The sequence below is a fragment of the Microcebus murinus genome, chromosome 2 (assembly GCF_040939455.1).
Source record: "Microcebus murinus isolate Inina chromosome 2, M.murinus_Inina_mat1.0, whole genome shotgun sequence".
Classification (NCBI taxonomy): Eukaryota; Metazoa; Chordata; class Mammalia; order Primates; family Cheirogaleidae; genus Microcebus; species Microcebus murinus.
This window is the reverse complement of record NC_134105.1, coordinates 6,764,816-6,783,450: the sequence shown is the minus strand read 5'-3', so window position 1 is coordinate 6,783,450 and position 18,635 is coordinate 6,764,816. Positions and strand designations below refer to the sequence as shown.

At 43.1% G+C, this 18,635-nt stretch overlaps 1 protein-coding gene across 4 annotated transcripts in view; it reads right to left on the bottom strand.

Moving 5' to 3' along the window:
- The window catches only part of CLCN6 (chloride voltage-gated channel 6), a 36,458-nt gene that overhangs the window by 15,750 nt on the left and 2,073 nt on the right, over positions 1-18,635 (bottom strand). For all 4 annotated transcript variants that reach the window (XM_012785331.3, XM_012785333.3, XM_012785332.3 and 1 more), the window contains 8 exons: positions 10,868-10,933; positions 9,666-9,731; positions 7,437-7,503; positions 5,103-5,209; positions 4,418-4,544; positions 3,275-3,342; positions 1,678-1,736; positions 362-494 (listed from right to left, as the gene is read on the bottom strand). In XM_012785331.3, coding sequence (XP_012640785.1) covers positions 362-494; positions 1,678-1,736; positions 3,275-3,342; positions 4,418-4,544; positions 5,103-5,209; positions 7,437-7,503; positions 9,666-9,731; positions 10,868-10,933 — 693 coding nt within the window. The remainder of the gene's footprint in view (positions 1-361; positions 495-1,677; positions 1,737-3,274; positions 3,343-4,417; positions 4,545-5,102; positions 5,210-7,436; positions 7,504-9,665; positions 9,732-10,867; positions 10,934-18,635) is intronic.

The following is an 18,635-nucleotide window of genomic DNA, read 5'->3' as shown; positions in this document are numbered from 1 at the left end:
GGTAAACGCAAGGGCAAGGACACTGTACTGAGGTAGGAGCCAGGCTCAGGTCCAGGCCTTGTCACTTCCCACCTTATAATGATAGCCAGTTTCACGTTTTTGTGTCAGGTGGTTCATCAAGAGAGGATAACAGCAGTATGATTTGGGGTTCACTGGGGGATGGGGAAGGTATTGCTATGAGTAGTATAGAAAGTCCACTGTTTGGAGGTTATGGGCACTAGAGGAAAGGAATTTCTAATTGAGCCAACCCTTCCAGTCTCATCAAAGCTCCCATTAAATGCACCGAGTAAGAGATGTCCAGTTTGATTTTAGGGGGTGTGGTTAAGCCTAGGAGGTGGTGTGCACAGAAGATCCTCCTTACCACTTTCCATGTGAGCCCCTGGTTCCAGAAGGATGATCCCTCCTCCAGACTGAACAGGGTACCCCCAATCGGGGCCCCAAAAGCTGCAGCGATTCCGGCAGATGCCCCTGCTGATACGAAGTCTCGCTTGTCTCTGAAGAGAGAAGAGAGAGAGATGGTTCGTCCAAAAAGAGCCCTCAGGCCACAAAAGCTAGTTTCTCCCTTCCTCGTCCATGAACATTTTGTCTCATGACCTCTGGGTAGTCAGGGATCACGAAAGGACAGGGTCCTGGTAGCACAGCCTTGGCAGCATGGACAGCTCCCCTGACAGCCAACATTGCACTGGAGCCCCGGCAGGTCCAGCGGCTCCTCTGCCTGGGAATGGGGGGTCCCTGACAGGTGTTCACTCTGTGATCACAGAATCCCAGCTCCCAGCTCAGATGGTAAATCAAAGCTTGCTGCCAGTCAGTGCTGAGCCAGATCTTCCTTCCCACCAGATCTTCCTTCCAGAAAACCACACAGCACAGTGAAGATGTGAAGGTGCCTGCTGATTACATGCAGAGCAACAGGTGAACGATGACTTGCAAGAACACACAGGTGGGAAGGTCCCTAACACTGGACTAGGCCTGATTCCAAGGGCCTTACAAAGTGTGCAGGTCAGTAACACACACAAATCCACAGGACTGGAAAGCCTACCAAGGAGAGCACCTTCCAACCCAGGGAGGCAGGTGACCAAGTAAACCATCTGGGAATACAAATGCCCTCTTGATAATATGCTTGCCTGTGGCTTTTCCTGGTTGGGTTTTCAATCTTTAACCATCTTCATTTGCATAGGATATTTCTAGGACTTAGGACATGATACAATAAAAGTCATGACGCCAATTTGGTCAAAGGCTACCTCCCCCTCTCTTTTTTTGAGACAGGGTCTCACTCTGTTGCCTGAGCTAGAGTGCAATGGCATCATCATAGCTCACTGCAACATGAAACTCCGGGGCTCAAGTGATCCTCCTGCCTCAGCCTCCCAAGTAGCTGGGATTATAGGTGTCTGCCACCACTCCTGGCTAATTTTTCTATCTTTTGTAAAGAGATAGTCTTGCTCTTGCTTAGGCTGGTCTGGAACTCCTAGCCTCATGCAATCCTCCTGCTTTGGCTTCCTAAATTACTGGGATTATAGGCATGAGCCACCATGCCTGGCCCCCACATCATTTTCTAACAGTCAGGTTTCACGTGCAGCCTGCCTAGCAGTGGAGACAGAGCCAGGCTAGAGTAAGTATTAACTCTGACTGGCTGTACACTATTTTTTTTTTTCAAAAAAACAATTCCTAACGTTTCCATACCTGTCACTTTGGAAATAGGGGAAGTTAATCTGGATCTTCCGTAAGGAGGAGGCCTGCAACTAAAACAAGAGAAGACAAAGTCAGGGGGGCCCACAACGACTGAAGTTGCATGAATCCATGGCACCTGGGTAGGCCCCTTTGATGGAGCACACTTGGGCAGGTGTGCTGCAAGAAGAGTCCAGAATAGCATTTTTTTTTTTTTTTAATTTTTCCATCCTAGCTTGTCCTAAACATTTTTTTTTTTTTTTAATTGAGACAGGGTCTCACTATGTGGCCGAGGCTAGAGTGCAGTGGCTGTTCTTAGGCACGATCCCACTCCTGATCAGCACGGGACTTTTGACCTGCTCTGTTTCCGATCTGGGCCAGTTCACCCCTCCTTAGACAACCTGGTGGTCCCCTGCTCCCGGGAGGTCAAAACCGATCGGCATAGCTCACTGCAGCCCAGAACTCCTGGGCTCAAACGATCCTCCTGCCCCAGCCTCCTGAGTAGCTGGGACTATAGGCGCACACCACCACGTCTGGCCAGAATAGCAACTTGGAAAGAAAGAAGTTACCCCCTTTGGGAAGAGCTTATTTTTCCTGCCCCCAAATTTTTAGAACCTTCTGAAATTGTATTTTATGCACAGTCAACAAGTCAGAAAATAAAAAGGAAAACAGCCAAGCCGAGGGCCGGGAGGAACTGAAAGCTGCTGCAGTAGCTAAAGTCGGCTCTGCTCAGGGGATGCCAGCGAGGGAAGAGGCCGACAGAGCCATTGCTCAGTCTGTCCCACAGCGTCTCAGGCTGATACCCACTCCACACTCGGGCCCCTCCCACCTTGCGTTCACTTCTATGAGACCTGGTACTTGAGGGAGTGACAAGAGAGAAACCAAAACACACGCTCTGAAAAAAAGACTCTTCCCTCCTCCACTCCAACAACTCACAGTCACAGTAACTTCCTCCCCTCAGGACAGGAGAAAGAACAAGTGACAGTTCACAAGGAACTGAAACTTCTCCAACCTGCAGCCCAGGAATCTAGAATAGCCCCTAAGAATGGGAGCTTTGGAGTTCTGAGCTAGTTCCTCAACCTCTCTCAGATTCAGTTTCCCCATCTGAGAATGGGGATGAAAATAACTTATCACTCAAGGTGGCTATAAAGAAGAAAGAAGTTGGTATATGCAGAGTCAGGCACACAGACCACTTAGGCAGCAGCTGGCATTATATTATGACTCTACCATGCTAAACGGCATCGACATGAACTGTGCCTGCAACCGTCTCGGCGGATGCTTCCAGCCTCCTGGGATTCGACAGCACTGAGCTGCTCCACCAACCCATCCTACATGGAGGTGCCTGGCAATGGCTGTGGGAGCACCAGATGACCTTCATTTGCCTATGTCACTCTTTTTCCTCTATGTCCCACTTCTGCTCCTAGGACTCAGCTAGGCATCATTAAAACTCGGAAGTGTAAGTGATGCACTTTCCTGGGAGATGGACCAGTTTTCATAGCAAGTCAAAATGGCACCAGGTTCCAAAGTCACGCTAGTATGCTCCCAGTGGATTTTTCCAAATTCAACCACAGACCTGCCCCTATGCCTGCCCGGGAGTCCTGTCAATCCTTACCTGAGGGAGGCCAGCTCCCACCACGGCACCGCTGTGGATCATGGGGCCTTCCTTGCCCACGAAGAGCCCTGGGAATGATGAAGAAGGCAAGACCATCAGTCAGGAGAGAAAGACCTCCGGGTCAGGAGACCTTTGTACATAAGCTTTTCTTGTGATGGCTATAAAACCGAGATGATCATGTGACTTTGTAAGAGAAAGAGTTAGCCAAGTTCCCATCAAACAAGCTCCATTTAAGGTCTTGCTATAAGAGAAAATATTCTATATTCTAAATCAAGGGTAAGCAAAGTACAGGCCAGCGACCAAGACCAGCTCCCTGTTTTTGTACAGCCTGAGAACTAAGAATAGCTTTTACATTCTTATTAATAAATGGATACATTTAAATAGTTATATAAGTACCTACACAGTATCTTCAATTTTGCCTCTTGGCCCACAAAGCGTAAAATATTTACTATCTGGCCATTTACACAAAAACCTTGCTGACTTTGCTAAAAGCTAATTCCACAAACTAATTAGATGGTCATGCTATTTCAAAACAGAATGGTGTACAGATACAGGCTGCTGTCAAAAAAAAAAAAAAAAAACAGAATGGTGTTTGTCAGATATCTCTCCATGGCAACGTATTAATACTAACAGTGTCTTGTGTTTTAAAAGTAACCCATGGGCCGGGCGTGGTGGCTCACGCCTGTAATCCTAGCACTTTGGGAGGCCGAGGCGGGCGGATTGCTCAAGGTCAGGAGTTTGAAACCAGCCTGAGCGAGACCCCGTCTCTACCAAAAAATAGAAATAAATTAATTGACCAACTAAAAATATATATACAAAAAATTAGCTGGGCATGGTGGCGCATGCCTGTAGTCCCAGCTACCCGGGAGGCTGAGGCAGTAGGATCGCTGAGCCCCGGAGATTGAGGTTGCTGTGAGCCAGGCTGATGCCACGGCACTCACTCTAGCCTGGGCAACAAAGTGAGACTCTGTCTCAAAAAGAAAAAAAAAAAAAAAAAAAGTAACCCATGAACCAAAAATGCAGGCATCATCTGTTTGAGGGTGGGCCCTGCCGTGCTAATCGAATTAATTCACATCCATATGCTTCTCATCCTCTTCACCCCTCAAATACTTAAAGAATAAAAGTCAGAAAGACCTTCCTTACCTCCAGCCACACTGAACAACACTCCAAGGGCCTTGCAGACCAGGGTCCGGAAACGGACGATGCCTGGAACCTTCACGCCATTCAGATAGCATTTGATCTCGGGTATCCCGGAACCTGCTGACACCGGCTAACGGGAGAGAAAAGGCACCCCCATCAATTCGAATTCCCCTGGTTCTTCGGCTCACCCCCAACAACCTTGGCAGCTAGCGAGGAAAAACTGTTCTTTATCAGGAGCATCAGTGTTACCCCGGCAGCTTGTTATGGGCCCCACCCCAGAGTCCCTGACCTGGTGGGCCTACGGGGCAACAGCAGGATCTACAATTCTAACAAGGGCCCTGTGAGTCAGCATGGTGGGGGGCACTCTCAACAATCCACGCAGGCCCCTCCCTCCCAGAGACTCTCCTTGTCTGAGCTGGGGCCCAGTATGACCATTTTTTAAAAAGTTCTTCAGGAGATTCTAATACGCCACCACAGTTGAGGAACCACCACCCTCATCTATATTTTCCCTCTTTAGTCTCACCAGAGGCTGAAACCTCTACTTGCAAAAACATTTCTAAGTGAACAAGAGGCTACTTTCTGCAGGAATCTGTATTCTCAGTTTCCCATTTGCAGAAATGGAAGTGGAGGAAAGAAGCGCAAGACTCCAAAACCTCATAAGGAAACGGGCAAGTCCACAACACCTCACCTCAATTAGGACGAGAAGGCTTGCCAAGAAGACAAAGGTCAAGTTAAAACCCAAGAGTTCAAGGAGAGACAGGCCGAGGCAGCCTTTCTGGCTGCATTCCTCCACAGCTGCAGAAACTGGGTTAAGGAAACTGTGTGTACCAGCCAAGTGCAGTCCCTGTAATCACTTTAAAGAGCGGAGTTCCTCCTCTCCTGCATCATGCTGGCTGCTCAGTGCAAGTCTTCCTGTTCTCCGTACATACGTTTTTTTAATAAATTGCCTGAAATGTCTTCCACCTTAGGAACCATTTTAAAATTATGAAATATTTCAAACAGTACAAACAGTAACAAACACCCCTACCCTCACAACCCTTTGCTAACCCTTCTTAACAAATTTCAACAGTATGCCTCATTTGCTCCAGATATTTTTAAAAAATAAAACACCAAGTACCACTTAAAAAAAATAACAAAAAAACCCTTTGTTTTCCATTCTCTCTCCCCTGGGAGAAATCACTAACCTGAAACTGTGCATCCTTTCTGTATATTTATGTATCCATACTATTCTATATTGCACTTAATGTACATTCTACAGCTTCCTTTTTTTTTCTCTCTCAACATTAAGATTTTGAGAATTAGCCATATTGACACATGCAGCTCTGGTTCATTCATTTTAACTTCTGTATAAAATTATATTGTACAAACGTACCACAATTTTTCCATTCTCCCATTTAGTGATTCCAAGTTTTTGCTATCACAAAGCTGCAATGAACCCCTTTGTACATGTCCAAGGTCCATCTCTAGAAAAGGAATTTATGAGTCATAGAAATTTGCAGTTTCCTATTTTTTTCCAAAGGTTTAGTTACCGTTCAGTTTTCCTCTTCTGAGAATTCCTGTTCACATCCTTTGCTCACTTTTCTTTATTGGACTGTTTGGGTTTTTTCTTAATTTGCAACAATTCTTCCTACATTCTGGATACTAATTACTTGACTCTTAAGTGCATAGTAAATACTCTCTCCTAGGCTGTGGACTTACTCTTTCATTTTGTTGATTGTTTTGCTGTTGTTTGGAGTTTTTGTGTTTGTCTTTATAAATGAAGTATTTATTTTGATGTGGTCATGCTTACTGATGCTTTTCCTAACAGTCTGTGCTTTCTGGAGTTTTATTTAAATCATTCCCTACTCTTGACATCATATAGTCTCTTAAAGTTGTTTTGCTTATTTACATCTTCATTCCATCTGGAATTTGTTTATACTGTGAAGCACAAATTTAATTTTATACCTTTCCATATGGATAACCAATGTACATCCTAGAAGACAGGGTCTCTCTGTGTTGCCTGTGCTGGACTGCAGTGGCTACTAACAGGTGCAATCACAGCGCACTACAGCCTCAGACTCCTGGGCTTGAGCGATCCTCCTGCCTCAGCCTCCCAAGTAGCTGGGACTACAGGCATATGCCACCATGCCCAGCTAATTTTTTCTATATATATTAGTTGGCCAATTAATTTCTTTCTATTTATAGTAGAGATGGGGTCTCGCTCTTGCTCAGGCTGGTTTCGAACTCCTGAGCTCGAGCAATCCGCCCGCCTCGGCCTCGCAGAGTGCTAGGATTACAGGAGTGAGCCACCGCGCCCGGCCTCCAGTATCTTTTATTACATAATCTATCCCTTCCTCATTATAATTTATAATATTAACTCTGTCATTCACCAAATTACTATATATGTGTGGACCAATTTCTGCTTCTCTATTATGTTCCATTGGCCTAACTGGGTATTCGTGTACCACTGTGACACGGTTTCAATTAGTACATCTTAAATTTTGTCTTGACATCTAGTAGGTCAAGTCTACCTGCTTGTTATTTAATACTGTCTTGATTACTTTTGGCCCTTTAACCTTCTATATAAATGTGGAAAGAATGTGAGTTCCTCAATAAGTTCTATTGGAATTTTTTATTTATTTATTTATTTTTTTTATAGAGACGGGGTCTCGCTCTTGCTCAGGCTGGTTTTGAACTCCTGACCTTGAGCAATCCGCCCGCCTCGGCCTCCCAAGAGCTAGGATTACAGGCGTGAGCCACCGCGCCCGGCCCGCTATTGGAATTTTGATTAGAATTACATTGAATTTATAGACCGCCTGGGGACAACAGGCATCTTTGTGGCATTTGTGTCTTACCAACCATGAACATGAGTATATCTCTATTTACTAAAGTCTTCCTTTTGTGTCCTGCAATGATACTTAAAAACCTGAAAGCTGAATAGCTAATAAGTAACCCTTCTAACATCATGTTTACTGTTAAACCCATTTCTACACAAGAAAGAATCTTGGCGACCACTGCAGTCCAGGAACTGTGAAAAGGATACATGCTTCTACCACTCCATATTTGAGTTTGGTGAAAAGTCGCACAAAAAAGTCCACAAAGAGACCCACCTGTGAAGAGCAAGAGATCAATCAGACAGCTTCATCCCCAGGCGTATTATAGGTGTGCTTCTCTTGAAAGCATTGCCTTCCCCCACTGCATTTACAGTGGTTGGTCAAGTGACCAACCAGCAACATAAGAATGAGCTTCCTATTAGTCTCTCTGACTTTTGAGATCCTTGCCCCAGCCTGGTCCCACTGCCCCTCTAAAGAACAAAGGCAGGGGGTTCACCCAAGTTATGTGAAGCAAATTTAAACAAAGAGGGAAAAGGATGCAGAAAAAGATGTGAGACCAAGAAAGACCATTCTGTGGTTAAAGAATAACAAGAACCACTCAATGCTTTCCAAAGGCAATTTCAAAAGAATTCCAAAAATGTCTCCAGTTATTCTTAGCTGGATAAGCACATAACTTAGGAAATTGCTTTAAAAGACAACATTCACTGAAGCATATGTGGTTTTTACATGTTCGTTATTAGCGCTTTACATTTTATAAGTCATTATTTTCACTTATAACCACCTTATAGTCAGTGGTCACCTTGAGTAAACAACCTGTGTTCCACTATTCCACTCTCCTAAGTGTTCAGGGCTTAAAGGAGAACTTGAAAGACTTCTAATTTTGTGGATTCAGGATCAAAGGCTTCATGCCTTTAACTCTGGCCTTCCTTCAAGCTAACACCTGGAGGCTTTTTAATACTGAAGTCAGAAGTGGCCACAGATCAAAGGACAAGAGTCACAGTGCAGGTCTGCCTTCCTAAAATACAAGGGTGGGCGGTAAAGTTGCTTCAGGTTGAGTACCCCTTATCCAAAATCCTTGTGACTAGAAGTGTTTTGGATTTTGGAATATTTGCATCATACTGGTTGAACATCCCTAATCAGAAAATCCAAAATCTAAATCTCCTAATGAGCATTTCCTGTGAGCATCAGTCACGTTGGCACTCAAACAGTTTCAGATTTTAGAGCATTTGGGATTTTCTGGTTAGGAACACTCAACTTGTAGTATTAATGAATGGCAGTTCAAAGGAGTTTGATATAAAAGTAGCAGAAAGACTAACAACTAGATGGCTAATGACTATGCCTAATACAGGGGAATTTGCAATTAGAAGCGCATATAGCAAAACAGCACTCTGATACTTCAGTAAAACAATTAAATCAACCCAAGTCCCCCCCCCCCCACCACAGTGGTATCCATCACAACGTCACCAAAGAGACCTTCTGAATGCCATTAGTCTCACTTAGTGAGATGTTTTTTGTGAATTTTACTACAGTAAAAATTTGATACATGCCATCAAAATAAAAACTGTGGTTGGCCCTTGTGGCCACATTATACTACATACATATACTATGTGCATTTTACAGGTGTACCACGTATATTTAAGTATGAGGCTCGTAGCCAGTTCCAGAGAAAGGTGATCAATAGGCTGAGGAACAGACACACCCCCATTCTAACACTGCACTGAGGGGCGATCAGATCTGACACGTGTCATTCTGACTGACTGCTGACTTTCCCAGTTCACCTCCTCAGGTTTAACAATGTTAAGTCGGCAGTTATGGTTCCAAACTTTTTGCTACCATAATCTCTGTTTCCAATCCTTCCTGGTCTGTGATTCACCTATGAACCTGCTGAGCACAGGAACTCTGTTCATTCAGGCATATGCCTCTGTCCACAACTGCTGGCTCTACCTTCTAGATAACATTAGCAATACGCAGGGAGGAGCCCAGGACAGCACAATAAATTCCCTGAGTGAGATCCGTGGTGTCCCACCCTGTTGACTTGCAGCTATGCTAATAAAAGGGCATGATATTCACAGTCCATATTCATTACTTTGCTTTTTCCCTAGAGTGACCTCAACATCCACTATGTACTCCACGTACTACTTTATCTACCCAATAAATATGTTATGAGGTAGATTATGGATTATGATCCATAATCATATCATAAAAGATAAGCTTTGACCAAAGCTTTGAGTGCTTTAAGAGCACCAGAGTTGTATGTCTCACTTTCATTTCACAAAACAAAAGCAAGAGAAAAACTGTGCCAGGATTAATTTAATTTAAAAAAAAAAAAAAGGAAAAAGGAAAATGCTGTCTTGGTTATGATGACATGTGTTATAATGTCATAAATGTTATAATGACAAATGCCCAATGTTACTCGCCCACCAGCCCCGCCTGCTCACCAGCCCAGTGCAGAATCCAATGGCAAACACCACCGTCCACTTCACCAACTCGAACCTTCGACCTTTCTGTTCACACAGGAAAAGAATGACTCAGTTTGCTACAGGATCATGTTGACATCAGAGAAGGAACATATCTTGGCCAACCAGTTTTAGACTAAATTCCACATGGACAGAAAGCACAGTGTATATCTCAGGAGCTTTACAATGCAAGAACAATGCACTCTATGGGGCTGGGCCATGTGTACTGACCGTGGGTACTCTGGTTGGCAGGACGGAAGTCTAAGGAATAAATGCCAATACAGGCATACCTGAGAGGTACTGCAGGTTTAGTCCCAGGCCACCATAATAAAGCAAATATTACAATAAAGTAAGTTACACAAACTTTGTGGTTTCCCAGTGCTTATAAAAGCTGTGTTTACACTACACTGTGGTTTATTAAGTGTGCAATAGCACTATGTTCAAAACATAATGTACATATCTTAATTTAAAAACATATTTTATTGTTAAAAAATACCAACACAGAGACACAAGCACATGTGTGCTCATAAGCACATGCCACTGGAAAAATGGCATTTTATTCAATGTGGGATTGCCACAAACCTTCAATTTGTAAAAAACGCAGTATCTGCGAAGCATAATAAAGCAAAGCACAGGCTAGGCATGGCAGCTCAAGCCTATAATCCTAGCACTCTGGGAGGCCAAGGCAGGAGGATCATTTGAGCTCAGGAGTTCGAGACCAGTCTGAGCAAAAGCGAGATCCATCTCTACTAAAAATAGAAAGAAATTAGCTGGACAACTAAAAAACAAAAATTATATATATATATATTATATATATCAAAATTAGCTGGGCATGGTGGCACATGCCTGTAGTCCCAGCTACTTGGGAGCCCGACGTAGGAGGATTGCTTGAGTCCAGGAGTTTGAAGTTGCTGTGAGCTAGGCTGACGCCACAGCACTCTAGCACGGGCAACAGAGTGAGACTGTCTCAAAAACAAACCAAATGAACAAAAAAAACAAAGCACAATAAAACAAGGTATGCCTGTATCTCATGAAAAGGCAAAAAAAAAAAAAGAAAAAAGAAAAGAAAAAAAAAACACCAAAAAAGCCCCGAGGGGTTAAGGATATTTACTGGGGCACTTGGGGAGGGGAAGGCTGTCTTAAGACCTATTCAGTCCTAGGAGATCAAGAACTGCAGGACTCACCTTGTTATCCATGGTCTCCAAAACTTCTAGATAAGGGTCATTGATACAGCGATCATAATCCAAACTCTGAAAGAGGCACATGTGAATTAAAAAGTCACATCTAGGTAGGAAGAATTGTCAAAACTTGGAAAGGGACAAAATTCTGGGTTCCTGCTATTCGACACTTGGATGCATGGAGCAAGCAGCTTGTTAGAAATGCAATATCTCAGACCTGTAGCCTCAGAGTCTGTGCTTTTAACAAGATCCCCAGGTGACGCACAAGTACATTCAAGCTTTAGGAGCACTGCTTCGGGTTAATACTTCATGCTTTAGAAAAAGTTTTAAACTACATATTTTAAAACTTCCTGTTTTTGCAAAATATTTAAAGATCTGCAGGTATCACCAACCTTACCCAACTTATTCCATAAGATATGAATAAAAGCTTCATCTACCAGAACCAATTAATTAGAAAAGCAATTAATTATCTTTTGTAGTTAGCTTCTATGAAAATGAAGTTAGTCACAAGACAAATTAATAAGGAGACTATTTTTAAAAACAACTTCCAGTTTATGTTAGGAAGAGGCACAGACTTAGCCCATCTCCTAAAACTCGTCTAAAGCAGTGTTCTTTAAACCATGCTTCAAAGAACACAGATACTCTGCAATTTGCAGGTATGCCACAGACATTTAGAGAAATAATTCAACGGAAATAATTTTATTTATATGTCTTCTAAGAGGAGTGGCAGCCCATCAACTGAGGAAAACAGTCTCCCAGGTGCTCTCTCCTAGGCTGTTCCTACCCCCATCAGCTATTGCACAAGCTAGACCCTGGCCAGGTAGCCACACTCCCAGGCAATAGTTTCAAGTCAACCAAACACACATGTGATGTGTGATAATTTATTCCATTCATATGACTACCCACAGTAAATCCAAATTCCCTTTTTTTTTTTTTTTTTGAGACAGAGTCTCGCTTTGTTGCCTAGGCTAGAGTGAGTGCCATGGCGTCAGCCTAGCTCACAGCAACCTCAATCTCCTGGCTCAAGCAATCCTTCTGCCTCAGCCTCCCAAGTAGCTGGGACTACAGGCATGCGCCACCATGCCCGGCTAATTTTATTTATATATATATATATATATATATATATATATATATATATTAGTTGGCCAATTAATTTCTTTCTATTTATAGTAGAGACGGGGTCTCACTCTTGCTCAGGCTGGTTTCGAACTCCTGACCTCGAGCAATCCGCCCGCCTCGGCCTCCCAGAGAGCTAGGATTACAGGTGTGAGCCACCACGCCCGGCCAAATTCCCTTTTTTATGACTCCTGGAGTATCAACAGGCGACTGAGTAATCAATCACCATACATCCAAATAGAGATTATATAGCAATAAAATAATTACAGTAAGTCTATATGGATAGATATGGAAAATGTCCAAAAATTATTTTTAAAAAAAGGACACAATTAAAAAATAAAAATAAAGCAAGTTGCAGAATAAAATGTATAATACAATCCCATTTTGATTAAACAAAATTAGGATTGTTTGTCAGCATACACAATGCAAAAACACCTGGGAAAACATCTGTGAGTTGGTGTTTTGGGAGATGTTTATATCTAAGTATTGTCTGAGATTCTCATAGCACACATGGTGTGCCTTTTATATTTTAAAAAATTTATCTTTATTTTTATCTGATCAGGAAAAAAAAAAACAAAAGGAGGAAAAAATACTTCTGCTGGGAAACTAGACTCGTCCATGAGTGATCACACACACACACACACACACACACACACACACACACACACACACACACTGTGGAGGCCAAGAGGAAAAGCTCCCCCTTCACCCTCTGAAGGTCTGTTGAAAGCGAACTGACAGAGGCAGACTCAAGAAGAAAAGGCACAGAGACTTATTTCACACATACAGCACAAGGAACTGCAGGAGAATGATTACTCGATGACCCAGTGAGGTCCAAAGCTTCTACACCCTTCCACAGGGGAAGCAGGTGCAGGAGTAGATGATTTTTAGGGGAGAAATGAAAGTACCAGGGAGACAGACATCATCTTGTGATGATTCTCTTTGGAAACTGAATGGGACCAGAGAACAAGCCATGGTTTGGGACAGTCTGGGCTCCAGGTGTGGTGTTTGATTTTCGGCTTCTTCCTCTAGGAAATGAGTTTTACTTTTTTCTGGTTAATTAAATTTCAGGAAAGGGATCAAAGACAATTGTGTTCCTCTTTGGTGGGTCTGGTTTCTAGGCAGATAAAGAAATATCGGAGAACAGTCTCATCCTGTACTTTGGGAGAGACAAAGTGTTGAGGGACAGGAAAGGGGGTCAGAAGGTCAGAGAGACCTTCTTTTTTTTTGTTTGAGACAGTCTAGCTTTGTTGCCCAAGCTAGAGTGCCGTGGCATCAGCCTAGCTCACGGCAATCTCACCTCAAACTGGGCTTGAGCAATCCTCTTGCCTTAGCCTCTGAGTAGCTGGGACTACAGGTGCACACCACCACGCCAGGCTAATTCTTTTCTATGTTTAGTAGAGATGAGGTCTCACTCTCCCTCAGTGTGGTCTCAAACTCTTGACTTCAAGCGATCCTCCCACAGTGCTAGCTTAACAGGCATGAGCCACCGCGCACAGCCAGGTCAGAAAGACCTTGAGGCTGCTTCTTTAGTTCAGCCTGTCAACACACCATATTTCCAGGTATTGAGTCTGGCTGGCTCTGTTGCCTGGGCTAGGGTGCCGTGGCATCAGCCTAGCTCACAGCAACCTCAAACTCCTGAGTTCAAGCGATCCTCCTGCCTCAGCCTCCCGAGTAGCTGGGACTACAGGTCCACACCACCATGCCCAGCTAATTTTTTCTACTTTTAGTAGAGACAGGGTCTCACTCTTGCTCAGGCTGGTCTTGAGCAAGATCTGATCTCAAGTGAGCCTTACAGATACTCCCACCTTGGCCTCCTAGAGTGCTAGGATTACAGGCATGAGCCACTGCGCCCAGCCCCCAGGTATTATTTTCTGAGCCCCAACTATACACACACACACTCCTTAAAAATCAATTAAGTGACATTACATTCTAGGAACAGAAAAAATTAAAATGTTGAAAAATATGAGGCCAGTTCAGTGGCTCGGGCCTATAATATCAGCACATTGGAAGGCCAAGGCAAGAGGATCACTTGAGCCCAGGAGCTCAAAACCAGCCTGGGCAATATAGTGAGACCCTATCTTAAAAAAAAAAAAGAATATCCAATATCCTTTTGTAATATTTTAAAATACATATTTGGTCTTTTTTTAAAAGATGGAGTCTTGCTCTGTTGCCTGGGGTAGAGTGTAGTGGCATCACTGTAGCTCACTGCAGCCTCAAATTCCTGGGCTCAACTGATCCTCCTGCCTCTGCCTCCCGAGTAGCTGGGACTGTAGGCATACGCCACCATGGCAGGCTAATTTTTGAAATTTTTCTAGAGTCAAGGTCTCACTATGTTGTCCAGGATGGTCTTGAACTCCTGGCCTCAAGTAATCCTTCAGCCTCAGTCTCCCAAAGTGCTAGGATTATGGGTGTGAGCCACTGTACCCGACCTGGTCTTATTTTTTTTAAAACAGGGTCTGGCTCTATTACCCCGGCTAGAGTGCAATGGTGCAATCATAGCTCACCACAGTCTGGAATCCCTGGGCTCAAGTGTTCCTCCTGCCTCAGCCTCCGGAGTAGCTAGAGGAACTACAGGTGTTTGCCACCACGCCCAGCTAATCTTTAAATTTTTTTCATAGAAACAGGGTCTCATTATGTTGCCCAGGCTGATCTCAAACTCCTGGCCTTAAGCAAGCCTCCCACCTCAGCCTTCAAAAGTGCTGGGATGACAGGCACCCAGACTGTATTTGGTCTTTGAGCAGTCACTTGGCATGGATCCAGGCCCTAAAATCCAGTGTGGCTTCTGTATGCTAATGAGATGACTCCTGGCTGAGGGACCCTAGACAGCTTCAGAAGAGGGGCTGCTCAGCAGAAAGACCAAGGCAGGATTAAAGGACTGAGACTTTTAGCTCCAAGTCCCAACCTCCAGGGAGGGGAGAAGGGCTGAAGGTTAAACTGATCACCAATGGCCGATGACGTAAACAATCGTGCCTACATAAGGAAGCTTCCGTAAAAACCCAAAGGACAGGGTTCAGAGAGCTTCCAGATAGCTGAACACATGGAGGTTCCTGGGGCTAGCGTGCATGCAAGCTCTGTGCCCCTTCCCATGTGCCCTGTCCTATACATTTCTTCATTGGGCTCTCTCTCTGTATCCTTTATTATATACTTTCTTAATAAATTGATAAATTTAAGTAACATGTTTCCCTGAGTTTTCTGAGAGCTCTAGCAAATTAATCAAACTCAAGGAGGGGGTCATGGAAACCCTCAATTTACAACTGGTTGGTCAGAAGTACAGGTGCAACCTCCTACTTGCAACTAGCATTTGAAGTGGTGAGGGTCTTGGGCTGAACCCTCAACCTGTGGGACCTGACGCTATCTCCAGGTAGGCAGTGCCAGAACTGCATTGGAGGATACGCTACGCAGCAGGTATCCTCTGGGGAACTGCTTGCTGGTATATGGGGAAGGTGTGTGTTGTGTGGAGTGGTAAGAGAGAGTACAGGGTAAAACACCTGGTTTGTTCTTATCTCTTATCTTCATCCCAAATATGTATAGAAATTACTGGTTTGTTAATTATTTGCCTGATGGTTTTGTGTAATAATGCTATGGCTCCATAGACTTTTTTTTTTTTGAGACAGAGTCTCTCTTTGTTGCCCAGGCTAGAGTGAGTGCCGTGGCATCTCTAGCTCACAGCAACCTCAACTCCTGGGCTCAAGCAATCCTGCTGCCTCAGCCTCTTGAGTAACTGGGATTACAGGCATGCGCCACCATGCCCGGCTAACTTTTTCTGTATATATTAGTTGGCCAGTTAATTTCTTTCTATTTACAGTAGAGACGGGGTCTCACTCTTGCTCAGGCTGGTTTCAAACTCCTGACCTCGAGCAATCTGCCCTCCTCGGCCTCCCGTCCATAGACATTTAATAGGTGTTTAGATATGTCCAGAATAGGCAAACCCACAGAGACAGAAAGTAGATTAGCGATTGCCTAGAGTCCGGGGCGAGGGGAATGGGCAGTGACTGCTAATGGGTGCCGGGTTTTTCTCCAGGGTCATGAAGATGTTCTAAAATTGACTGGGGTGATGGCTGTACAATTGTGAATGTACTTAAAAAAAAACAAAAACCATTGAATTATACACTTTAAATGAGTGAATTGTATAGTGCATGAATTATAACTCAATAAAACTAATAAATCTTTTTTTCAAAATTAATTTGTTGAATTTGACACTTTGTAAATATGTACCAGTGGAACATATGACCTATTAAAACCAGATATTGCTACTTCTTTGCTATGACTAATTTCTTTTTATTTCTGCTGTGTACGTTTGCTCTTTGGTTTGGGGGACTAACAACTTTTTTTGTTAATTTTTTTTTTTTTTTTTGAGACAGAGTCCTCAAACGCTTACAGCCTCAAACTCCTGTGGTCAAGTGATCCTCCTGCCTCAGCCTCCTGAGTAGCTGGGACTACAGGCATGTACCACCATGCTCGCCAATTTTTTTCTATTTTTTTAAGTAGAGGTGAGGTTGTGCTCTTGCTCAGGCTGGTCTCAAACTCCAGGCTTCAAATGATCCTCCCAACTTGGCCTCCCAGATGCTAGGATGACAGGCATGAGGCACTGCACCCAGCCTTAAATAAAATTTTATAGGTGTCCTACAGGGCTACTGCACATGGTTATGAGCAGAATGGCAACTGGCCATGAGGTGACACAGTGCAAATTTAACTGGGAAAGAGCACCTTAGTGCTCACACAAAAAGCACCTTCAACTGGCCATGAGCTAGGGGTGTTGCTATGGTCCAGAGGGGAAGGCCTTTCATTCTAATTCTTCTACTCTAATGGGTGCTTCTTTCTAACTCAAAGGAGCAATATAGGCTCTGTGACCTGCACGAAAGCATTAGTGTTCATAATGACACATCACACAGCTGGGAAGTTGCTATTATTCAAACCAACTATCAAAATGGGGATTCTAAAATCTTGTAAATTTACAAAGAAAGTCAAGTATATGCAATGAACTCTTCCTGAGGCAGGAAGGAGGAGCACATTTTAGAAAGATTTTCAACAGAAGGTTTTTCTAGTTGATCCTTAATAAATAAAATCCAAGCAGACTTTTTTGATAAGTGCCTAACTGAATTTGCTCTTAAACAGGGCAAATGCTCTAAGAAGCTCATATTCGGAGATGGCTAATTGAGAAATATTAGTGACTCACATGAAAGAACATTAATCCATAAAATTTACACGAATATGCATATCACCTGAAGGCCAAGCGTATTATAAATATAAGTGCAATGTAGAGGAAAGAGTGAAGGAACCTTGGTAACAACAGCAAGTCTGTGGAGTCTGTGGGTCTGTGGAGAAGCCTCAGTGAACTCCTGGAAGTAGGATGAAGGCTGCGAGACAGGCTCAGTTGTACTACAGTCAAGGGTACACGACAGGGCTCAGTGAGAGAGTGCCAGGTGACAGCACAATATGGAACATCTTATGCTAATTCCTGCAAACCTCCCAAATATGTACAAGGAAACAAATACTTAAGAAATAGAAGAAAATACGGCAGTGGATACAGTGCTTTATGATTCATTAAAAGCAGTAGCATTTTAAACTATACCATGGGGCACGACTGGCAAAATCCAGACAGTAGAAAATTCCAGAGTCCTAATTATGCTGTCAAATACAAGGGGGGAAAAAGATGAAGGAGGAATCTATAGATCAAAAGAAATTTAAAAGATACACCAAATAAATGCAGGGAGGACCTTATTTGGAACCTGATTAAAACAAAGTTAAAATACATATGACATTTATAAAAAAACTAAAAAATGGGTATTTGATGTCAAGGAATTTTTTTTTTTTTAGATGTGATAATGGTATTGTGTTATGCTAAAAAAAAAAGTCCTTATCCTCTAGATATGCACAGGGAATTATTTATGGGTGAAATGGTATGATATATAGAATTCTTCAAAATAATATGGGAAGAGAGAAGTGGATTATAAAAGCATAGACAAAACAAGGTTGGGCATGAGCTGAATGATTGTGGAAGCTGTGTGATGAGGACAGAGGGTTTTAGTAGACTATTCTGTCCATTTTTGTATGTTTAAAATTCTCCACAATAAAAGCTAAAAAAAAAAAAAAGAAAAAAAAATCCATACTATACTACAAATCCTATAATGCCAGCACTTTGGGAGGCCAAGGAGTGCTTGAGCCCAAGAGTTCAAGACCAGCCTGGATGAGACCCCTGTCTCTAAAAAAATTTTTTAAAGATTAGTTAGGCATGGTGGTACATGCCTGTAGTCACAGGAGGTTGAGGCAGAAGCAAACGCTTTTGCCCAGCAGTTTGAGGCTGCAGGGAGCTATGATGACACCACTGCATTCTGGCCAGGGAAACAGAGCAAGATCTTGTCTCAAAAAAAAAAAAAAAAAAAAAAATCATAATAAAAGTATTAATAATAATTGTTAAAAAATGGATGAGGAGCAGGACTGATTAAAATAGTATAATTAGTAGACTCTCAATTTTGTTACTTTAAGAAAAGCATGTATATAAACATGCATAAGGATGTAGTAAGACAGTAAGGAGTGAAGAGCCATCTTTTAATCAGTAGGGTTATAGATTTTTCTCTAGCTTCTCTTTGTATATAGTTTAAGAATTTTCTGTCACAAGCATGGCTTGTTTTTGTCCTTTTGCAAGTCATGGAAA